Genomic DNA, 25846 nt, shown 5'->3' with positions numbered 1-25846 from the left:
TGCCCAATGGTGTTTTAAAGCTAAATGGGGGGGGGGGGGTTAATATTGCATACATATTATTACTTTAGATACAGTGTAGATTTTAAAAGCATGGCATTTTCAAATGTAATTAAAAAAAAACACTAAAAAAAAAAACAATGCTATGTTTACTCTCTCTAAAATGTAATTTAACCTAATTAAAACGATCAATAACGTTTGCACAGCAATATTGGAATACCCTAGCCTAGGCATACCCTAGGCACATTCATATGCTTGCGTATTACAAGTTGAAAGTAAACACATTTGCTCGAGCGAAATAGAATTTCACGAGTGTCAGGTCAGAATACCTCACATAAAGGGTTAGGAATAAAATAAAAGTTGCACCAAACACAACAAATACATTAAAATAAACTTTTACACTCATATAAACACTGATAAAAAGTATTAATATAAATATTAATAAAATGTTTTTATAAGGATTCAAAGGTGTATGGAAGACACAGGTAAGACATCTTCAAAATGCTTTTAATGAAATAGTAAATGAATTTGTCCCAAAGCGATGGGTATAGATAAATCTTTACATTAACATATATTTAATAATAACAATTAAAAAAATTACTATGTGAAAAACATTGGAGTGCAAAATATGCGTAACGTGCTTCGGTTTGCACGCATTAGGTTTAACGGGGTGTCGGGTTAACGCACATGCAGAATTAGTTATCTGATTGTATATATTAAACATAAAATATTGATAAAAAAAAAATTAAGAAATTACCAGATAATTTCCTTTCCTTCGATACAGGTAGAGTACACAGCTGCATTCATTACTTGTGGGAATACAGAACCTGGCCACCAGGGGGAGGCCGACACCCCAGCCAAAGGCTTAAATACCTCCCCCACTACCCTCACACCCCAGTCATTTTGCTGAGGGAACAAGGAAACAGTAGGAGAAATATCAGGGGGAAAAAGGTGCCAGAAGAAAACAAAATACATTTAGGGCCGCCCATTGAAGAACACGGGCAGGAGCTGTGGACTCTCCCTGTATCGAAGGAAAGGAAATTATTTGGTAAGTCATAATTTATGTTTTCCTTCTTAAAGGGACCCTAAACACTTTCTGTTTCCATGTATTTATGATTTATTTTTACAAACTGTTTATATATTTTAATGTTACTTGTTTTTTTACTTTGTTATCTAAGCTCTGTGCAAATATTTTTCTTTTTCAATTTTACACCTAAACCACCGCCTACTGAATGCAGTGGTAGCCGCCATGTTGTAACGCACGTTGCATCCAACAGCCTATTCAGTGATGAGCGCTCCCTTATTCACTACCGTGCATGCGCATACTAAGAGAAGTCTTTGCTGCATCTATGAAGCTCGTTCTCAGTAACCTCGTAAGCGAGCTTCATAGATTTAGTGGATTGCAGCTGTTTTCACTGAATGACAGCTGTGTGAGAGGACCGGCTTGTCAGTGCTCAGTGATCATAACGTTTAGATTTTGTAAGACAACCATATGCTAATTATATTAGATACTTTTAAAAAATCCTCTCTCTTAAATTTATTTCTTTTAATTAAATCTCTTTCAGCAGGACCGTTTTTAGGGGTGGGGGAACCGGACAGCTGCACAGGGCGCCAGCCACACATAATTCTCCAACTGCTCACAACATCTGTATCCTTCCTATGCTGGAACATATAGTTATCTATTGGTAACTACAGCTCCCATCATGCCGCAAAGCTCAAAATCAGTTGTCCGGTGCCTGCTCTAGGTGATATCATTGAGGTGCGTGTGCACTGTGGTGGGCCATTGGTTCCTGCAGTGCTTTATTGAGGGAAGGTGTGGGAGCTCAGCGTGGACACACACACACAGCCTTGGCAGCCAGTCACTAAGCCCTCTGTGCAAGGTAAATTTTGAAACCCACATTATCACACTTGTGATGATTCACAGACACTGCTAGTTTTTTAAACTTTACCATCAAGTACTGTCATATATAACACCTCTCTACATTGCTAACTGCATAGAACAGCCTCTTGCCACTTCCTCCAGATGCCTTGGAACCACCCACCCCTTCCTTATCTCACATGTTCTGCTAACCATCCACTACTAGGTTGTATGGTAAGAAAACAAAACAAAACAAAACGAACCGACGGCATAAATCGGCCCGCGGGCCACATGTTGGACACTAAATATGGGAGAATAAAAAACTTCCCAATAAGCTTGTATAACCTGTAATTAAAAAAAAAAAATAGATCAGTACAATGAGGGAAATATCTGGTCACATCGGAAGATGGGTATGAGGGCAGTATAACAGCAAAGGATTATATTAACCCCTTCACTGACAAAGTGATAGATAAAATCATTGTTACTCATTTTCTGTCCTCTTCACTGATATAAATATATATGTATTTATTTAATGTATTTTTACTGTACTGATATAAATAAATACATATATATTTATTTATATATATTGTGGGTCGCCTTATGGATCTGAACAGAAAACCTGAAGTCTTAGCCATAGGCTAATTAATCTGCGTAATAACAGTACAGATAAAAGAATTAGTAACCCAGAAAGCCGTAATTCTTTCCTGAAAAATGTCGAGGGAACCCTCAACCTCGATCATTTTCACAAAGGATACGCACCAAAACGTAGCCGCTCCAGCAACTGCGGCGACAAGTGCCGCCAATAAAAGCAAGTATCCCATAGGTTGAAACATCCTCTTTAACAGAGTTTCCATCCTTATATCCGGCGGTTCTATGAACGACAAACTATCCTCACACGGGCTAGTATTACATGTGGCAAATGTAAAAATAGCGCCAACCAAGTAAGGATGGGAAAGAGAAAAACTCACCCTCATAGAGAGCCCGGAACCGGGATCCTTAAAAGGAAGACGACGGGAAGAGGAATCAAATCCTGTCCCACTCGTACTTAATGATTGCTATCAAATTTAGGACCCAGAGGTTCGTCTGGCAGCTCGGCGTTTGGAACCTCTAATGTAGTCAAAACCTCCCTCAGTAGAAGGCATAAACGTTATGTCCTAAATCTAAAAACTGGATCCTCCACAGGCGGAGGATTATAGACAGCAGACTCCAACCATGAAAGTTCATACTCTGAAGTTTCAGAGAGAACCTCATCCTCAGATAACTGATCAGATATATCCGACAAATTACATGATGCCACCCGGGCAGGAGTTCAAGGTGGAACAAGCTCATAATTCTAACTTTCTTCCCACTTATTGCACAATTGTGCATAAACATTGGTTGCATACAGGCAGGCTTAGTAAGGGGGGGCGGTGGTCAGGCTAGTGGGTTGATATGTTAGTCAGTAATTTTTCTATTGGGGGCGTCATTTAATTCTCGGACCCAGGCAGCACAATGTCTTGAGTCGGCCCTGTATATATATATATATATATATATATATATATATATATATATATACATACATACACACACATACATACACATATATATATATATATATATATATATACACATATACATTTTTAAATATTCGATTGATTTTTAAGAATATTTTAGTATATCTATAATTATTTACATAAATTATTATTATTTTTTTTACTATTTTATATTTAATAATATTACACGCAACTTAAGAACTCATGTCAGGTTAGCACACATGAAAAATTAGTTTATTTATCTGCGCAAACCCGACAGGAGTACATCTGTGCGCTAACCCGCATGCGCAAAATCTTTACTGGTGGTGTTAATGCACGAGTGAAAGACATCTGGCCTTCATTCGGTTAAGAGATAGATGTCATTTGAAAAAGACAGGATTTGGGCATAGCCTTCATATCCATGGTAACTTTTTAGAAACAATTGGAATTTTTTTACGTTTCATAGATGCATTTGATTTGGGCAGATTGGTTTAATTTGGTGAAAACAGTTTACAAGTACCATTATTATGGAGATCTGCTCCATAGACGCCTCATTCTTGAGGGCCCAAGAAGAGGCCACAGCTCTAGTTGAGTGAGCCATAATCTTCTGAGGAGGCGTATGTCCCGCTGTCTCATAAGCCAAGCGAATCATGCTCCTCAGCCAAAAAGATAGGGAAGTGGAAGAAGCCTTCTGCCCTTTGCGCTTCCCCGAATAGACAACAAATAAAGCTAAAAAGTTTGTCTGAAATTCTTCGTAGCCTGAAGATAGAATTTCAAAGCTCGAACCACATTCAAGTTATGAAGTAACCGTTCCTTCGAAGAAGAAGGTTTAGGACACAAGGAAGGAACTACAATTTCCTGATTAATGTTGCGATCAGACACAACCTTAGGGAGAAATCCCAGTCTAGTGCGAAGGACAGCCTTATCTGCATGGAAAACCAGGTAAGGAGGCTCACATTGCAAGGCCACTAATTCAGAGACTCTGCATGCCGAAGCAATAGCCAGAAGCATAAGAACTTTCCAAGAGAGAGTCCTAATGTCAAGAGAATGCATAGGCTCAAACAGTGCCTACTGCAAACCCTTAAGAACCAGATTCAAACTCCAAGGAGGAGCAGAATGTCTAAACACAGGCCTGATCCTGGACAGAGCCTGAAATAAGGACTATATATCAGGAAGCTCAGCGAGCTTCTTGTGTAAAAACACAGATAGAGCCGAAATCTGTCCCCTTAAGTAACCGGCGGCAAGTCCCTTCTCCAAACCATCATGGAGGAAGGAAAGAATCCTGGATACCCTGACCTTATGCCAGGAATATCCACAATTTTCACACCAGAGTAAGTAGGTCCTCCACACCTTATGATAGATGCGACGGGTGACCAGCTTTCTGGCTTGAATGAGAGTATCTATCACACCCTCAGAAAATCCTCTCAAGGCTAAGACTAAGCGTTCAATCTCCACGCAGTCAGCCTCAGAGAATCTAGATTCTGATGTACAAAGGGGCCCTGTACCAGCAGGTCTCTGCAACAGGGCAACCTCCATGGAGGAGACATTGACATCCCCACTAGATCCGTAAACCACGCCCTCCGCGGCCAAGATGGAGCAATCAGAATAGTTGACACTTGCTCCTGTTTGATGCGTGCCACTACTCGAGGTAGAAGTGGTAACGGTGGAAATATGTAGACTAAGTTGAATCCCCAAGGCACTGCTAAGGCATCTATCAGTTCTGCCTGGGGATCAATGGACCGCGACCCATATCTGGGTAGCTTGAAGTTGAGCCTGGACGCCATGAGAGCTATCTCCGGAGTCCCCCAATTGTTGCAAATCTCTGCAAACACTTCGGGGTGAAGTGACCATTCCCCCGGATGAAACGACTGTCTGCTGAGAAAATCCGCTTCCCAGTTGTCCACACCCGGGATGTGGATCGCTGATAGCGAGCAGTCGTGGGCCTCTGCCCACTCCAGAATCCAAGATACTTCCCTCATGGCTAGGGAGCTTCTCGCCCCCCCCCTGATGGTAAAAAAAGCCACAGAGGTGATGTTGTCCAACTGGAACCTGATGAACTTGGATGAACCCAGGAGGGGCCAAGCCCCCAGAGCGTTGAAAAACCATCTGCCCTGTGCCTTCCTGGCACCTCAAACCGCTCCCCAACCTGAGAGACTCGTGTCCTTAGTCCCAATCTCCCAAGATGGTATGAGGAAGGATGTCCCCTGGGATAGCTGATCTGGATGGCGCCACCAAGAGAGGGATTCCCTCGACCCGTTGTCCAGAGAGATCAGTTGGGATAGATCCGAGTGATCGCCGTTCCACTGCCTCAGCATGCACAGCTGAAGAGGCCGGAGATGAAATCTGGCGAATGGAATGACATCTATAGTGGATACCATGAGCCCAATCACCTCCATGCACCGGGCCACTGATAGCCTCGAGGAGGCTTGATGGGCAAGACAGCTGGAGACAATCTTGCAACGTTTTTGGAATATTTTCATCCTGTGACGAAAGGCAAAGAATGACTGGGGGATGAGGGGAGTGGGGGAGGTATTTAAGCCTTTGGCTGGGGTGTCTTTGCCTCCTCCTGGTGGCCAGGTTCTGTATTTCCCACAAGTAATGTATGAAGCTGTGTGCTCTCCTTGTATTAGATGAAAAAGGGTGATAGAGGGCATCCTTTAGCTATACAAAGAAATTTGAAAGAACCGTAACTCTGACTTTTGCTCTGTGCTTTTTTATTTATATATATATATATATATATATATATATATATATATATATATATACACATATATATATACATATATATAGGACAAGAATCAAGGAAAAAACCCTATTAAGAGAATAGGGAAAAGTATGCTCTTTCTACATATGAAGTATATATTTTTCCACTTAAAATTTAACTTTTACTAGTTATAGTTAAAAAAGGCAGCAGAAATAGAAGTTGTATCTAGCGTGCCAGAAAAATAGTTAAAAACACAACTCTAACTGTGACTTGTATAAAGTACTTCAATGTTGCTGATTTTTGGTTGTCTATCACATATGAGGAGGAGGGGAAAAATCAACGATATTAGGTATCCTCTGAGGAAGCGTATAAGTGAAACGTGACCGTATCAGGGGCTTCGTGTTTATTTTAACTGCACTCTGTTAATTTCAGACTATCTACTAATTGATATTTTTATTTGTTGTTGTAACATTTGGGGCATATTGTGGGAAGGATGGGGAAGGGATATATAGTATATCTGGTGTAAAAAAAGTGGCTTATCTACCCTAATATAGGGCAATACAGGACACAGTTCCTAAAAAGAGGCTCTTAACATTTACCTAATATCGTTGATTTTCCCCTCCTCCTCATATGTGATAGACAACCAAAAATCAGCAACATTGAAGTACTTTATACAAGTCACAGTTACAGAGTTGTGTTTTTAACTATTTTTCTGGCACGCTAGATACAACTTCTATTTCTGCTGCCTTTTTGAACTATAACTAGTAAAAGTTACATTTTAAGTGGAAAAAAGGATATTTATGTTTACCTGATAAATTGATTTCTTCTACGATACGACGAGTCCACGGATTCATCCTTACTTATGGGATATTATCCTCCTGCTAACAGGAAGTGGCAAAGAGCACCACAGCAGAGCTGTATATATAGCTCCTCCCTTCTCTCCACCCCCAGTCATTAGACCGAAGGTATAGGAAGAGAAAAGAAAAGCTAAAAGGTGCAGAGGTGACTGAAGTTTTGAACACAAAAATATAATCCGTCTAATATGACAGGGAGGGCCGTGGACTCGTCGTATCGTAGAAGAAATCAATTTATCAGGTAAGCATAAATTTCCTTTTCTTCTACTAGATACGACGGGTCCACGGATTCATCCTTACTTGTGGGATACAATAGCTAAAGGACACGGATGAACGGGAGGGACAAGACAGATACCTAAACAGAAGGCATCACTGCTTGAAGAACTTTTCTCCCAAAAATAGCCTCAGAAGAAGCAAAAGTATCAAATTTGTAAAATTTGGAAAAGGTATGAAGGGAGGACCAAGTCGCAGCCTTACAAATCTGTTCAACAGAAGCATTGTTTTTAAAAGCCCATGTGGAAGCCACCGCTCTCGTAGAATGAGCTGTAATTTTTTCAGGAGGCTGCTGTCCAGCAGTCTTGTATGCCAAACGGATGATGCTTTTCAGCCAAAAAGAAAGAGAGGTAGCCATAGCTTTTTGACCCCTACGTTTTCCAGAATAAACAACAAATAGAGAAGATGTTTGACAGAAATCCTTGGTCGCTTGTAAGTAAAACTTCAAGGCACGAACCACGTCCAAGTTATGTAACAGACGCTCCTTCTTAGAAGAAGGATTAGGACATAAAGAAGGAACAACAATTTCCTGATTAATATTCTTATTTGAAACAACCTTGGGAAGGAATCCAGGTTTAGTACGCAAAACCACCTTATCAGAATGGAAGATAAGGCGAGTCGCATTGTAACGCAGAAAGCTCAGAAACTCTTCGAGCAACTAAACTTTCCAAGATAAAAGCTTAATATCTATGGAATGAATGGGTTCAAACGGAACCCCTTGAAGAACGTTTAGAACTAAATTCAAACTCCATGGCGGAGCCACAGGTTTAAACACAGGCTTGATTCTGACTAAAGCCTGACAAAAAGACTGAACATCTGGGACATCTGCCAGACGTTGTGTAGTAAAATTGACAAAGCAGAAATTTGTCCCTTTAAGGAACTAGCCGATAATCCTTTCTCCAATCCTTCTTGGAGAAAAGACAAAATCCTAGGAATCCTAACCCTACTCCATGAGTAGCCCTTGGATTCGCACCAATAAAGATATTTACGCCATATCTTATGGTAAATTTTCCTAGTGACAGGCTTCCGAGCCTGAATCAAGGTATCAATGAACGACTCAGAGAATCCCCGCTTAGATAAAATCAAGCGTTCAATCTCCAGGCAGTCAGCTGCAGAGAATTTAGATTTGGATGTTGGAACGTACCTTGAATGAGAAGGTCCTGTCTCAGTGGCAGTTTCCACGGTGGCAGAGATGACATTTCCACTAGATCTGCATACCAAGTTCTGCGTGGCCACACAGGCGCTATCAAGATTACCGAAGCCCTCTCCTGTTTGATTCTGGCAATCAGACGAGGTAGGAGAGGAAAGGGAGGAAACACTTAAGCCAGGTTGAACGACCAAGGTACTGCTAGAGCATCTATCAGAACTGCTTGGGGATCCCTTGATCTGGACCCGTAACAAGGAAGTTTGGCATTCTGACGAGATGCCATCAGATCCAATTCCGGTGTGCCCCATTGACGAATCAATGCAGCAAAGACCTCCGGATGGAGCTCCCACTCCCCCGGATGAAAAGTCTGACGACTTAGAAAATCCGCTTCCCAGTTCTCTACCCTTGGGATATAGAAACCTCTATCATCGCTAGAGAACTCTTTGTTCCCTCGTGATGTTGTCCGACTGGAATCTTATGAATTTGGCCAAAGCCAACTGAGGCCATATTTGAAGCGCGTTGAATATTGCTCTCAGTTCCAGAATATTTATTGGTAGTAGGGAAGACTCCTGAGTCCAAACACCCTGAGCCTTCAGGGAATTCCAGACTGCACCCCAGCCCAAGAGGCTGGCGTCCATCGTCACTATGACCCATGCTGGTCTGCGGAAGCACATTCCCTGGGAAAGATTATCTCCATCTGCTGCCTGAGAAAAAATAGCACTCACCTGTGCCATTTAAAATAACAAAATCTTGCTTGAAGAAAATAAAAACTATCATTTTAACACATCTTTCCCTTTACCTCTTCCTATTACTTAGTATATGCAAAGAGAATGACTGGGGATGGAGAGAAGGGAGGAGCTATATATACAGCTCTGCTGTGGTGCTCTTTGCCACTTCCTGTTAGCAGGAGGATAATATCCCACAAGGATGAATCCGTGGACTCGTCGTATCTAATAGAAGAAATATATACTTCATGTGTAGAAAGAGCATACTTTTCCCTAATCTCTTAATAGGGTTTTTTCCATGATTTAAATGTTGTAATATGCTCTAAGCACACTCCCAGCCAGTTACCTCCTTCTATAATATAGACAACAAGGTCAGCTGGGAGACAATATAATTTTTGCCTTTTCTATCAAATTTGGGATCACTTCCCTTTGTTTTGTTATATAGGACAAGAACCCTGGCAAGTAATTTGGAGCCAAAACCTGGATATTGCAAAATTGCTATTAGAAGAGACCAGTGACTCGATCAAAGGATTTGCTGGTATTTCGTGAAAATCTCACTACTGAGAATTATTGATTTTTAGTGTGTTTTATCATATTATGATTATGAAACTAATTATTTGGTCCTTAACCAGTATTTAAAAAAATAAAAATAAAGATGCTCTAATAATGTAAACTCTGCTTCCTTTAAAGACATATAACAATTTGTTTTTGCTGCAAGTGCAGACTTCACTGATGAGTAAACTAAATGGAATACAGTAATTTTAAATTACATTGCTTAAATTGACTTACATAATTCTTGGATGTTTTCTCTTCTTTGTCTCTTGACAGATTGGAACCACAATTAGGACAGGTTTTTGGCTTGTGTCTGTTAGTATATTTGTAGTCACAGAAGGGGTTTTTACACTTTCCTCTTCCTCTGAGTGTAGCTAAGCCTAGATCCTGTTACAAAAAGAATACATATTATAAGAAACAGTATACTGAAAAAGATAAAGAAAATATACAACACATTATCCATAAAATGCTGATAACTGAGATGCTGATAACTGAAACAATGTTACCTTAGAAGCTGATCTGGCCCGGTACCTGAATTTGTGTTTACTGCTTCTGGGAAGGTATGACTGGTCAAACCACACCCTGAACAGATTAAGAGAACATGTCAACTATACCAGCACACTTTTATTTAGTGAAATATTTAAGTCCTATTTCTGCCAAACTACTACTGAACTTTTGAATTGTGTAGATGATCATTTCACTTTGGCTTGCCTTGAGATACCTTCCTCACTCTAAATAACAACCCATCAGCATAAAAAATATCAAGCATTACCTTAAAATTGCATTTATATGATAATAATAGTAATAAAATAATCTGCAGAAATATTCAAAGTTATAAAGGATAATGAACTAATATTAGTGAGATTGCATTCAGTTAAAAAAGCCATATTGTTTCCTTGGCAAGTACATAGTATTTACAAACAAAACAACCTGATAACTTATTTTCTTTCTTGGCAGTGAGAGTCCACAAATTAATTCATTTACCTATAAGAAATACTTCACGTTACCACCAGGAGGAGGCAAAGACACCCCCAACAAGGCTTTATATATCCCTTTCACATCCCCTACCATCTCAGTAGTTCAAGCCGAGGATAAGGAAAAGTAGAGAGATACAAGGGGTATTGAGGTGCCAAAGATTGCTGGCATTACATTAATACAGGGCGGGTTCATGGACTCTCACTGCCAAGAAAGAAAAGAAAACATCAGGTAAGCAAAAATTATGTTTTCTTTCTAATGGCAGTGAGATTCCACAAATTCATTCATTTACCTATGGGAAACTAATGCCCAAGCTGTGGAGGACACAAAATGAATAGAGAGGGAAAGGTAGAGAAGGCAGACCTAAGAAGTAGGCTCCACCGCTAGAAGAACCTTTCTCCCAAAAGATGCCTCAGCAGCAGTAGCAGCCTTACACATTTGTTTAACTGAAGCCTCATTCTTGAAGGCCCAGGAAGAATAAATAGCATGGGTAGAATGTGCAGTAATCTGAGGGGGAGGCTGCTGGCCTGCTTCCAAATATGTCATGAGAATCACACTTCGGAGCCAGAAGGATAAGGTAACAGCAGTGGCCTTCTACCCTTTGTGCTTACCAGAATACAAAACAAACAAGGACGAAGATTGACTGAACTCCTTGGTAGCACTACATCCAAATTGTTTAACTACCTTTCCTTAGAATAAGAAGGGTTGGGACAAAAAGAAGCGGCACCTATCTCCTGATTAGAATTATGTGTAAAGACAAGAGGGAGAAACCCCATCTTTGTTCACAGCACAGTCTTATCCGCATGAAAAATCAAATAAAGCGGGTCATATAGCAGATAACTCAGATACTCTGAGCAGAAGAGATAGCTTACAAAAACAACACTTTCCAAGATAAAAAGTTTAACATCAATAGAATGCATAGGCTCAAATAGAGCCTGTTAAAGAACTCTCAGAACAAAATTAAGGCTCCATGGGGAGAAACAGATTTAAAAAAAAACAGGTCAGATTCTAGCCCAAGCTTGAACAAAGGACTGAACATCTGGCATCCGAGCCAACTTTTTATGCAACAAAACAGAAAGAGTGGAAATCTGCTCCTTAAGAGAACTAGCTGACAGGCCTTTTTTTAAACCATCCTGAAGAATTGAAGAATCTGCGGGGTCATCACTTTATGCCAAGGGAACCCCCCTGTCCGCACACCAAGACAGATACGTTATCCACACTTTATGGTAAATACATCTGGTGACAGGTTTTCTGGCCTGAACCAAAGTATCAACAACTTATTATTCATTATTTATTCTGTCCCCTTTTCCTGTAATTCCATTCTGAAATTGTGAGAACACTGTTATTATTCCACACAGCCATTGGTTGCACACTATAGTTACCTATTATTAATAACTGTCCCTAATTGGCCGCAGCAGAGAAGGTAACCTAAGTTACAACATGGCAGCACCCATTGTTTTGTAGATACAAAAACTTTACACTTATTTTGCCAATATTTAAACAACTAATGAAACTTTAAAAAGTACATCTACATGTTATTCTCAGACTAATCTTTTCTTTGAATGCATCATTCTATCTAGCATTTACTTAGGAATAGATTACAAGTGGAGCGCTAAATAGCGCTTTTATGAAAACGATATTAGCGCTCCACTGTGTAATACCAGCGCAAACTAATGTGCGCCGGTATTACAAATTTTCAGCAATGTGAACGTGACCTCACGTTCGCATTGCTGGGAAGCATTGCTCTCACGAGAGCGCACTTCAATAGGCTTCTATGGGAGCCTCGTTCTGATACCGTCAGAGATGGCATCAGAACATCGAGCAGCAAAGGGGGTAAGTAGCACAGTGATGGCAGCAAACTTAAATATCTATGTATATTACTATGTACATATATAATTATGTGTTAATATGTGTATATACACATATTAACACTTAATATATATGTATATAAGCATATACATATATATTTACTGGGAATACCCCCACTCCCACCAACTTTAGCCCCACAAATGGGGCATATTTATAAAATTAACCAGAGATCTGATCTCTGGTTAATTTCATAAGTTCTAATTGCTACCGCAAGCTTGTGGTAGCAATAACCAGCCACTTGTAATGGCTGGTTAATTATCGCACGATAATTTAGCGCTCCACTTGTAATCTAGCCCTTAGTGTTTAATGTCCCTTTAAGGCCAGGATTACAAGTGCAACTGAGAAAAAGTGAAAAGTTGTTTGGTGCTGTTTCACGCAAACAATAATATATCCTCAGGGATTAAAAGTTGTTGATTAAAATGCATTTTAACAAAAATGAAATGTTAAACCAAAGCATTTTTAATGCACTGGTACATAAATAGGGCACCCTATACTTTCAATGGGAAACTGTATTAGAGCCCTCATTCTGCTCGACTTACAAGTCATCTGTTGAGTATTGTACTCTTGAGCAATGCGATTAGCATTTTTAAAATTTAGGTATTAACTGTTATAGCTTACTATGCAAGGCGTAAAGCAATGAAGTTAATGGATTACAAAACAACACTCCAGGTACACTTATAAAAAACAGAATTTATGCTTACCTGATAAATTACTTTCTCCAACGGTGTGTCCGGTCCACGGCGTCATCCTTACTTGTGGGATATTCTCTTCCCCAACAGGAAATGGCAAAGAGCCCAGCAAAGCTGGTCACATGATCCCTCCTAGGCTCCGCCTTCCCCAGTCATTCGACTGACGTAAAGGAGGAATATGCATAGGAGAAATCATATGATACCGTGGTGACTGTAGTTAGAGAAAATAATTCATCAGACCTGATTAAAAAACCAGGGCGGGCCGTGGACCGGACACACCGTTGGAGAAAGTAATTTATCAGGTAAGCATAAATTCTGTTTTCTCCAACATAGGTGTGTCCGGTCCACGGCGTCATCCTTACTTGTGGGAACCAATACCAAAGCTTTAGGACACGGATGATGGGAGGGAGCAAATCAGGTCACCTAGATGGAAGGCACCACGGCTTGCAAAACCTTTCTCCCAAAAATAGCCTCAGAAGAAGCAAAAGTATCAAATTTGTAAAATTTGGTAAAAGTGTGCAGTGAAGACCAAGTCGCTGCCTTACATATCTGATCAACAGAAGCCTCGTTCTTGAAGGCCCATGTGGAAGCCACAGCCCTAGTGGAGTGAGCTGTGATTCTTTCAGGAGGCTGCCGTCCGGCAGTCTCATAAGCCAATCGGATGATGCTTTTAAGCCAAAAAGAGAGAGAGGTAGAAGTTGCTTTTTGACCTCTCCTTTTACCAGAATAAACAACAAACAAAGAAGATGTTTGTCTGAAATCCTTTGTAGCTTCTAAGTAGAATTTTAGAGCACGAACTACATCCAAATTGTGCAACAAACGTTCCTTCTTTGAAACTGGATTTGGACACAAAGAAGGCACGACTATCTCCTGGTTAATATTTTTGTTAGAAACAACTTTCGGAAGAAAACCAGGTTTAGTACGCAAAACCACCTTATCTGCATGGAACACCAGATATGGGGGAGAACACTGCAGAGCAGATAACTCTGAAACTCTTCTTGCAGAAGAAATTGCAACCAAAAACAAAACTTTCCAAGATAATAACTTGATATCAACGGAATGTAGGGGTTCAAACGGAACCCCCTGAAGAACTGAAAGAACTAAATTGAGACTCCAAGGAGGAGTCAAAGGTTTGTAAACAGGCTTGATTCTAACCAGAGCCTGAACAAAAGCTTGAACATCTGGCACAGCCGCCAGCTTTTTGTGAAGTAAAACAGATAAAGCAGAAATCTGTCCCTTCAAAGAACTTGCAGATAATCCTTTCTCCAAACCCTCTTGAAGAAAGGATAGAATCGTAGGAATTTTTATCTTGTTCCATGGGAATCCTTTAGATTCACACCAACAGATATATTTTTTCCATATTTTATGGTAGATTTTTCTAGTTACAGGCTTTCTAGCCTGAACAAGAGTATCAATGACAGAATCTGAGAACCCTCGCTTTGATAAAATCAAGCGTTCAATCTCCAAGCAGTCAGTTGGAGTGAGGCCAGATTCGGATGTTCGAACGGACCTTGAACAAGAAGGTCCTGTCTCAGAGGTAGCTTCCATGGTGGAGCCGATGACATATTCACCAGGTCTGCATACCAAGTCCTGCGTGGCCACGCAGGAGCTATCAAGATCACCGATACCCTCTCCTGTTTGATCCTGGCTACCAGCCTGGGAATGAGAGGAAACGGTGGGAACACATAAGCTAGGTTGAAGGTCCAAGGTGCTACTAGTGCATCCACTAGAGTCGCCTTGGGATCCCTGGATCTGGACCCGTAGCAAGGAACCTTGAAGTTCTGACGAGACGCCATCAGATCCATGTCTGGAATGCCCCACAATTGAATTATTTGGGCAAAGATTTCCGGATGGAGTTCCCACTCCCCCGGATGAAATGTCTGACGACTCAGAAAATCCGCTTCCCAATTTTCCACTCCTGGGATGTGGATTGCAGACAAGTGGCAGGAGTGATTCTCCGCCCATTGAATTATTTTGGTCACTTCTTCCATCGCCAGGGAACTCCTTGTTCCCCCCTGATGGTTGATATACGCAACAGTCGTCATGTTGTCTGATTGAAACCTTATGAATTTGGCCTTTGCTAGCTGAGGCCAAGCCTTGAGAGCATTGAATATCACTCTCAGTTCCAGAATGTTTATCGGTAGAAGAGATTCTTCCCGAGACCAAAGACCCTGAGCTTTCAGGGGTTCCCAGACCGCGCCCCAGCCCACCAGACTGGCGTCGGTCGTGACAATGACCCACTCTGGTCTGCGGAAGCTCATCCCTTGTGACAGGTTGTCCAGGGTCAGCCACCAACGGAGTGAATCTCTGGTCCTCTGATCTACTTGTATCGTCGGAGACAAGTCTGTATAATCCCCATTCCACTGTCTGAGCATGCACAGTTGTAATGGCCTTAGATGAATTCGCGCAAAAGGAACTATGTCAATTGCCGCAACCATCAAACCTATTACTTCCATGCACTGCGCTATGGAAGGAAGAAGAACAGAATGAAGTACTTGACAAGAGCTTAGAAGTTTTGATTTTCTGGCCTCTGTCAGAAAAATCTTCATTTCTAAGGAGTCTATTATTGTTCCCAAGAAGGGAACTCTTGTTGACGGAGATAGAGAACTTTTCTCTACGTTCACTTTCCACCCGTGAGATCTGAGAAAGGCTAGGACAATGTCCGTATGAGCCTTTGCTTGTGGCAGAGACGACGCTTGAATCAGAATGTCGTCCAAGTAAGGTACTACTGCAATGCCCCTTGGTCTTAGCACCGCTAGAAGGGACCCTAGTACCTTTGTGAAAATTCTTGGGGCAGTGGCTAATCCGAATGGAAGTGCCACGAACTGGTAATGTTTGTCCAGAAAGGCGAACCTTAGGAACCGATGATGTTCCTTGTGGATAGGAATATGTAGATACGCATCCTTTAAATCCACCGTGGTCATGAATTGACCTTCCTGGATGGTAGGAAGAATTGTCCGAATGGTTTCCATTTTGAACGATGGAACCCTGAGAAATTTGTTTAGGATCTTGAGATCTAAGATTGGTCTGAATGTTCCCTCTTTTTTGGGAACTATGAACAGATTGGAGTAGAATCCCATCCCTTGTTCTCTTAATGGAACAGGATGAATCACTCCCCTTTTTAACAGGTCTTCTACACAATGTAAGAATGCCTGTCTTTTTATGTGGTCTGAAGACAATTGAGACCTGTGGAACCTTCCCCTTGGGGGTAGCTCCTTGAATTCCAGAAGATAACCTTGGGAGACTATTTCTAGCGCCCAAGGATCCAGAACATCTCTTGCCCAAGCCTGAGCGAAGAGAGAAAGTCTGCCCCCCCACCAGATCCGGTCCCGGATCGGGGGCCAACATCTCATGCTGTCTTGGTAGCAGTGGCAGGTTTCTTGGCCTGCTTACCTTTGTTCCAGCCTTGCATTGGCCTCCAGGCTGGCTTGGTTTGAGAAGTATTACCCTCTTGCTTAGAGGATGTAGAACTTGAGGCTGGTCCATTTCTGCGAAAGGGACGAAAATTAGGTTTATTTTTAGCCTTAAAAGACCTATCCTGAGGAAGGGCGTGGCCCTTTCCCCCAGTGATATCTGAAATAATCTCTTTCAAGTCAGGGCCAAATAGCGTTTTCCCCTTGAAAGGTATGTTAAGCAATTTGTTCTTGGAGGACGCATCCGCTGACCAAGACTTTAGCCAAAGCGCTCTGCGCGCCACAATAGCAAACCCTGAATTTTTCGCCGCTAATCTAGCTAATTGCAAAGTGGCGTCTAAAGTAAAAGAGTTAGCCAATTTAAGAGCGTGAATTCTGTCCATAATCTCCTCATAAGAAGATTCTTTATCTAGCGACTTTTCTAGTTCATCGAACCAGAAACACGCTGCTGTAGTGACAGGAACAATGCATGAAATTGGCTGTAGAAGGTAACCTTGCTGAACAAACATCTTTTTAAGCAAACCTTCTAACTTTTTATCCATAGGATCTTTGAAAGCACAACTATCTTCTATAGGGATAGTAGTGCGTTTGTTTAGAGTAGAGACCGCCCCCTCGACCTTAGGGACTGTCTGCCATAAGTCCTTTCTGGGGTCGACCATAGGAAACAATTTCTTAAATATAGGGGGAGGGACAAAAGGTATGCCGGGCCTTTCCCATTCTTTGTTTACAATGTCCGCCACCCGCTTGGGTATAGGAAAAGCTTCGGGGGGCACCGGGACCTCTAGGAACTTGTCCATCTTACATAATTTCTCTGGAATGACCAAATTGTCACAATCATCCAGAGTAGATAACACCTCCTTAAGCAGAGCGCGGAGATGTTCCAATTTAAATTTGAATGTAATAACATCAGGTTCAGCTTGTTGAGAAATTTTTCCTGAATCTGATATTTCTCCCTCAGACAAAACCTCCCTGGCCCCTTCAGACTGGTGTAAGGGCATGTCAGAACCATTATCATCAGCGTCCTCATGCTCTTCAGTATCTAAAACAGAGCAGTCGCGCTTTCGCTGATAAGTGGGCATTTTGGCTAAAATGTTTTTAATAGAATTATCCATTACAGCCGTTAATTGTTGCATAGTAAGAAGTATTGGCGCACTAGATGTACTAGGGGCCTCCTGTGTGGGCAAGACTGGTGTAGACACAGGAGGGGATGATGCAGTACCATGCTTACTCCCCTCACTTGAGGAATCATCTTGGGCATCATTGTCTCTAAATTGTTTGTCACATGCATCACATCTATTTAAATGAGAAGGAACCTTGGCTTCCTCACATACAGAACATAGTCTATCTGATAGTTCAGACATGTTAAACAGGCATAAACTTGATAACAAAGTACAAAAAACGTTTTAAAGTAAAACCGTTACTGTCACTTTAAATTTTAAACTGAACACACTTTATTACTGAATATGCGAAAAAGTATGAAGGAATTGTTCAAAATTCACCAAAATTTCACCACAGTGTCTTAAAGCCTTAAAAGTATTGCACACCAAATTTGAAAGCTTTAACTCTTAAAATAACGGAACCGGAGCCGTTTTTATATTTAACCCCTATACAGTCCCTGGTATCTGCTTTGCTGAGACCCAACCAAGCCCAGAGGGGAATACGATACCAAATGACGCCTTCAGTAAGCTTTTTCTGTGTATCTGAGCTCCTCACACATGCATCTGCATGCCTTGCTTCCCAAAAACAACTGCGCATTAGTGGCGCGAAAATGAGGCTCTGCCTATGATTAGAGAAGGCCCCCAGTGAAAAAGGTGTCCAATACAGTGCCTGCCGTTTTTTTAACATAATTCCCAAGATTAAAATAACTCCTCAAAGCTATAAACTATTAACAATGCTTATAAAATAATCGTTTTAGCCCAGAAAAATGTCTACCAGTCTTTAAAGCCCTTGTGAAGCCCTTTATTCTTATTAATAAAATGGCTTACCGGATCCCATAGGGAAAATGACAGCTTCCAGCATTACCAAGTCTTGTTAGAAATGTGTCATACTTCCAGCAGCAAAGTCTGCACACTGTTTCCCCCAACTGAAGTTACTTCATCTCAACAGTCCTGTGTGGAAACAGCCATCGATTTTAGTAACGGTTGCTAAAATCATCTTCCTCTTACAAACAGAAATCTTCATCTATTTTCTGTTTCAGAGTAAATAGTACATACCAGCACTATTTTAAAATAACAAACTCTTGATTGAAGAATAAAACTACATTTAAACACCAAAAAACTCTTAACCATCTCCGTGGAGATGTTGCCTGTGCAACGGCAAAGAGAATGACTGGGGAAGGCGGAGCCTAGGAGGGATCATGTGACCAGCTTTGCTGGGCTCTTTGCCATTTCCTGTTGGGGAAGAGAATATCCCACAAGTAAGGATGACGCCGTGGACCGGACACACCTATGTTGGAGAAACAAAGCCTTATAACATCTAGTCATAGGAAAGTTAAACTGACTTATTTTTATCCGAAAGCAAAGATTCTATTCTATAATCAGATTTTTTTATTCTTGAATTACGTCACATAATACTTCCCCTAAAAAGGGGCAGTCAAACAGATATTGAAATCGTCCAATCAAACAAAAGTAGATTGAATATATTAAATAAAATATGGCGTTCCGGCGAGCATGCACAAATGGTCCTATTCGGTCACGAGTGCGCGTCTATGTGCCAACACTGCCAGTATCTCTCAGAGGGAATTGCGGCACAGAATGGAAGGGCGGGAGAACAAGACAGGCGAACCTAAACAGAAGGCACCACCGCTTGAACAACTTTCCTCCCAAAAGAAGCCTCAACCAAGGCAAAAGTATAAAATTTGTAGAATTTGGAAAAGGTATGCAACGAGGACCAAGTGGACGCCTTGCAGATTTGCTCCACAGCTTTATTTTTGAAGGCCCAGGAAGAAGAGACAGCCCTAGTGGAATGAGCCGTAATTTTCTCATGAGGCTGTTGACCAGCTGTCTCATAAGCTAATCAGATAACACTTCTTAACCAGAGAGAAAGAATAGTAGAAGTGGCCTTCTGACCCTTACGCTTACAAGAGAAAACAACGAACAGGGCAGTATATTGCCGAAAATCTTTAGTTGCTTGTAGATAAAATTTTAGAGCATGCACAACATCCAAGTTAAGCAACAGGCATTCCTTCTGAGAAGGAGGATTAGGACAAAGCGAAGGAACAAAAATCTCCTGATTGATTTTGCAATACGATACTGCTTTGGGAAGAAATCCCAACTTAGTATGAAGGACCGCCTTATCTGCATGAAAAATAAGGTAAGGGGAATCACACTGCAGAGCTGAAAGCTTGGAAACTCTGCGAGAAATAGCAAGGAGAAACAAAACTTTCCAAGATAACTTAATATCAACCGAATGCATCGATTCAAACTGAACCTACTGCAAAACTTTAAGAACAAGATAAAGGCTCCAAGGAGGAGCATCAGGTTTAAACACAGGCCTGATTCTGACCAAGGCCTGAACAAAAGATTGAACTTCTGGCAGATCTGTCCTTTTGCACAAATGTCTGGCAGTGCAGAGATCTGACCCTTTAGAGTACTGACTGTCAAACGCTTCTCCAGGTCATCCTGAAGAAAAGGCAAAATGCGGGGAACCCTCACCGACTCCCTTTGAGAAACCCTTTGATTCGCACCAATAAAAGGTATTTGTGCCATACCTTATGGTGAATCTTGCGAGTAACAGGTTTGCGAGTCTGAAGCATGGTATCAATGACCTTCTAAAAAAAAAAACACACCTAGCCAAGACTAGGCGTTCAATCTCCAAGCAGTTAGCTTTAGAGAATCTAGATTTGGGTGGAGGAAGGGACCCTGAAGCAGAAGGTCCTTCCTCCAAGGCAACCTCCAAGGGGGAAGAGATGACATAAACAAACCAGATCCTGCGAGGCAAGACAGGGGCTATTAGAATCACCGATGCCCTTTCCTGTTTGATGCGAGCAATAACTTGAGGAAGAAGGAGAGCAAACAGAAAAAACAGGTACGCAAGACCGAAGTCCAAAGGAACCGCCAGAGCGTCGATTAGAGCTGCTTGTGGATCTCTTGATCTTCACCCGTACCTTGGAAGCTTGGCGTTTAGACGAGATGCCATTAGATCCACCTGAGGGTTATCATTGCGAATATCTCCGGATGGAGAGCCCACTGCCCAGGATGAAACGTCTGCCTGCTCAGAAAATCCGCTTTCCAGTTGTCCCCCTGTGGGATATGGATGGCAGAGAGGAGGCAATCGTGAGACTCCACCCACTGGAAAATGCGAGTTATCTCCTTCATAGCTAAGGAACTCTGAGTTCCTCCCTGGTGGTGGATATACGCCACCAAGCTGATGTTGTCCGACTGGAACCTGATAAACTGGACCAAATACAATTGAGGCCAAGCTGTTAGAGCATTGAAGAGTGCTCTCAACTCTAGGATATTTATTGGGAGAGAAGACTCCTCTTGAATCCAAAGACCCTGAGCCTTTAAAGAACCCCTAACAGATCCCCAGCCCGACAGCTTTGCATCTGTGGTCACAATCACCCAGAATGGTCAAAGGAAGCATGTTCTCTGAGACAGATGGTCCTGAGATATCCACCAGGATAGAGAGTCTCTCGTTAGGGAATCTAGAGCTATCCTCAGAGAGATCAGAGTGATCTCCGTTACATTGTCTGAGCATACATAACTGTAGAGATCTCAGATGGAAACGAGCAAAAGGAATAATGTCCATGGAAGCAACCATTAGACCACTTACTTCCATACACTGAGCCACTGATGGACGGATAGAAGACTGAAGAGAAAGACAAGAAGCAAGAATATTGGATTTTCTGACATTCGTCAGGAAAATTTTCATGGACACAGAGTCTATGATCATCCCCAAAAAGCATACCCTGGTGTCTGGCACCAGAGAACTCTTTTCCAGACTTACTTTCCACCCGTGGGAACGAAAAATAGACAACAGAGAATCTGTGTGGGATTTTGCTAATTGAAAAGATGGCGGCTGAACCAAGATGTCATCCATGTATGGCGCCACCGCAATCCCCTGGGATCTGACCACCACCAAAAGGGCTCCAATGACCTTTGTAAAGAAACTGGAAGTGTTTGTCTAGAAAGGCAAACCACAGGAATTGGTAATGTTCCCTGTAAATAGAAACATGAAGATACGTGTCCTTAACGTCTATGGTAGTCATAAACTAACCTTCCTGGACCAAGAGCAGAATGGAACGTATAGTCTCCATTTTGAAAGACGGAACCTTGTGAAATATGTTCAGGCACTTGAGGTCCAATATGGGTCAGAAAGTTAACTCCTTTTTGGGAACTACAAAAAGGTTTGAATAGAATCCTTGACCCTGTTCCGCCACAGGAACTGGGACAATCGAAAATATAGTATATATGGGTAGCTCACTTTAAAAACTTTTTTATCATATATATACACAGTATATATATATATTTCATATTATATGGGGCAGGTGCAACCTAGAGTAAATGATATACAAAACAATAAAAAGAAAGTAGATACTTCAAATGAGAAGTTTCTAAAAGTCTAGGATAAAACAGCACAACAGCACAAAAAACAATCAATCAAAAGGAGACCAGTTATGCAAAAAATACAAAATACACTTTAATATGCTAAAAGGTTATAACACACATACTAGGGATCCCTTAGTATCACAATAACAAGGCCGGCTTTGAGAAATGTATTTAAATTTTCAACATAGAAGTTAACTAGGATACTATTATAGCACTCTTCCCTCGATTGGAGAGTCCACACATGTATGAGTATGAGAAATTTAAAAATTAAACTTTATTATGACCTTTAAAATGGGTTACAGTGAATTTAAAAACAGTTGCAGCAAGATAGTCTAAACTCTATATCCACTATAGAGTACAAATATTACCGTGATGTTTGGTCACATATGCTAGTACATTTGTTATTCCATACACTATGTAAAGGTATCTCTTTACACCAATTTTAATACATAAGACGATCCTGTAGAAAGGAATAGGAAGGCGCCACATAGTGTAATATTGTCAGACCATAAAGCCCAAACAGTAAGACAAGTGGAGACTTACAAACAAAGAGGCACTTCAGAAATGCCAAATATCGCAGGCCAGGACCTTATCGTCGCCCAACAGACAGAACAGCCGGTGAACGCCAACCAGTCACGAGGGGACGTACGGCCAATCCAAAGCACACAGGAACCAACACCTCCAAGGCAAGGCTCCAATCGTCAGTGCCGGTGAGGGGGGTGTGTTGAGATGGAAGGATGACGTCACCAACAAACCACTCGCTACCTCCGGCGAGTAGAAAATATAGTGAAGGGTGAAATAAAGTCCAAACACCATAGCAGGGATAAAAAGAGTATGTTGTAATTTATTAAAATATATAAAAAGCGTCAGCAATGCGTTTCTCGGCTACACAGAGCCGTTTCATCAGGCTGATGATATAGAGTGATATAATTTTGTAACATTCTTGCAGCCATTTATTTAATTGCTGCAGCAGTGATACAGTATATTATTTCACACACTATTACATTGTATATTCTTGATATATTTTACTTGTCAATGGATGATCACCACTGGAGATATATAAATTATTTATTAACTAAGCTATACCTTAGAGACAAAACATTGTGTTTCTCTTTTTATAAATAAATTGTACTTATTTTTAACACCAGGTGGTCCTCTATTTACTTACCATTTATCACCTTTATTGGTACTTTTATACTCCGCTTCTAGCGCCCTCCTATATTTTCTCCTTTTAGACTAAAATGAAGGTTTCTAGGATTGCTTCCCCTTATTCCAAGGTTGACTGGACGAAGAGGAGGAAGACTTTTGTCCCTTGAAGTTGCAAAAGGAACGGAAATTAGAATTCTGGCGACCCTTAGGTATAGCCTTCTTGCCTTGAGGAAGGAAAGATCCCTTTCCACCGTAACTTCGGAAATGATCTGTGCCAGACCAGGACCAAATAAAGTCTTGCCCTTAAAAGGTAAACAAAGAAGTTTGGACTTCGATGTTACATCCGCAGACCAAGATTTTAGCCTCAGAGCTCTGCGAGCTAGAACCGCAAAGCTAGAAATTTTGGCACCCAGCCTATCAACTTGCATGCTGGCATCACAGATAAAAGTATTAGCCAGCTTTAGAGCTTTGATCCTATCCTGGATCTCCTCTATGATAATCTCCTCTGAAATTAGGTCAGACAAGGAGTCGCACAAATAAGAGGCTGCACCTGCAACCGTAGCAATACTTGAAACTGGTTGCCATTGTAAAACCTGATGAATATACATCTTTCTTAAGTAAGCTTCTAGTTTCTTATTCATAGGGTCCTTGAAAGAGGAACTATCTTCAAGGGGGATAGTTGTTCTCTTGGCTAGAGTGGATATAGCGCCCTCTTCTTAGGTACGGTGCGCCACAAGTCACGTACAGAGTCAGCAACAGGAAACATTTTTTTAGAAACAAGGGACGGGGAAAAAGGGATCCCCGGCATCTCCCATTCCTGAGCTATAATGTCCGACATACGGTCTGGGACCGGAAATACCTCTACAGATGAAGGTATGACATCAAACACTCTGTTAAGTTTATTAGACTTCTTAGGAGTCTTAGCGGCAGTAGAGTCAGAATCCTCCAAAGTTGCTAGGACCTCCTTCAAGAGTAAATGGAGGTGCTCCAGCTTAAATCTAAAATTAAACTCCTCTGGATCCGCTGTACTAGCAACAGCAGTCTCAGAGTCAGAGATCTCGCCCTCATAAGCCACTGAGGAATGATCATCCTCAGATAACCGCAGACTTAGCCGAGTCAGAACTCTTTGTAAGAGATATGTTCTTAGATTTCCTCTTTCTCTTACCAGCTATAGGAAAGGCTGATAAGGCTGCAGAAACCTCCTGGTAAATAAATACCATCAGGAACTTGTTGAGAGAAACTGCAGGGCACTGCATGTGAAACTGCTAAAGCTTGGGGCGTTTGAGGGGAAAGCTGAGGCATGGTACGGACAACATTATCCTGAGAGACAGATGGCTCTGAGAGGCAATTTTTATTTTTAGACAAAAGCATTTTATTTAAACATGAGGAGCAAAACTGCACAGGAGGAATAATCTGAGCCTCCAAGCAATATAAACACTTGTCAAATGACAAGTCTTGCCCTTGAATTGATTCCCAGAAGCAAAAGTCTAACAAGGAAATTATTCAATAATAAATAAAAGAAAATGTATTGAGACAGAATAAAAAAAAAACCTTTAAATCTTAAACAGGCTAAATTAACTCCTATTAGCATCACTATACCTCAGCCCTGCTGAGGACTTACCACTACGGTGACCGGAGAGAAACCCACTAGCATAGACTAGTACAAGACTCTCCACGATACGTCCTGGGCTCTTAGAGATAGAGAAACAGAGTCCTAGATCGGAAAAACGATTCTAGCATCCACTCAAGCCAGCCGCAATGAAAGCCGATGTGGAAGAGCGGAGTTAGAAGTTAAGCAAAGACCACCTTGCCGTCTAACTGCTAAAAGCCACCATAACTCTTACGAAAGAGAATTACATGGACACAGCATAGCCCCAATCCTTGCTTGCAGGGATAAGTACCCATTAAAGGATTAAAATCTTCAGACACCATCTTCGCACATCCTCCCGATGTATAAGGCAAAGAATTACTGATGGCTTATGGGAAATAGGAGTGTTACTTAACAGCTCTGATGGGGTGTTCTTTGCCTCCTCCTAGTGGCCAGGAGTTGAATTCCTACTAGTAATTAGACTGGATTTGTGGACTCTCCATGCCATTGGAAAGAAATGGTATGCTCTGCCTGAATCACAAACACAAACATTTTTTTTGTGGGTTTCATATACCTTTAAATGCTGTCAAGGTATTTGAAATATTATTAAATAATATATAGAAGTATATTTGTCTTTATTTGGTAAGTCTGTGGATGTGCACACTGTTTGTAGAACAAAGGATTGTTTCTGGGAAATCTCACACACTCAATATGCTAAATTATGCAATTGTATAATTTAGCAAGGAACTGAAAATTAACACAGTTTCAGAAACCATCTGTATGATTGCCTGGGAACCAATGTTAAATGACAGCATTCTGATACCTAGAACAGGATACATGCCCATATATGGGTTTCCTCCAAGGGAGATGCCGATCCGTCTGAAGAGATGTGAAAAATGCAAGCATTTTTCAAAAGGGACTGGTAATTAGCACAGATTTGTTTGAGTGGCTCATGCTGTGTGGTTACTAACCCTGGAATATACCAGATGTGGT

General features: G+C 41.3%; 1 protein-coding gene across 1 annotated transcript in view; it reads right to left on the bottom strand.

Moving 5' to 3' along the window:
• The window catches only part of HMGXB3 (HMG-box containing 3), a 517423-nt gene that overhangs the window by 199632 nt on the left and 291945 nt on the right, over positions 1–25846 (bottom strand). The window contains exon 12 of the mRNA XM_053718650.1: positions 9859–10008. Coding sequence (XP_053574625.1) covers positions 9859–10008 — 150 coding nt within the window. The remainder of the gene's footprint in view (positions 1–9858; positions 10009–25846) is intronic.

Source organism: Bombina bombina, chromosome 6, assembly GCF_027579735.1.
Source record: "Bombina bombina isolate aBomBom1 chromosome 6, aBomBom1.pri, whole genome shotgun sequence".
Taxonomy (NCBI): domain Eukaryota; kingdom Metazoa; phylum Chordata; class Amphibia; order Anura; family Bombinatoridae; genus Bombina; species Bombina bombina.
This window is presented reverse-complemented; position numbering and strand designations above follow the sequence as displayed.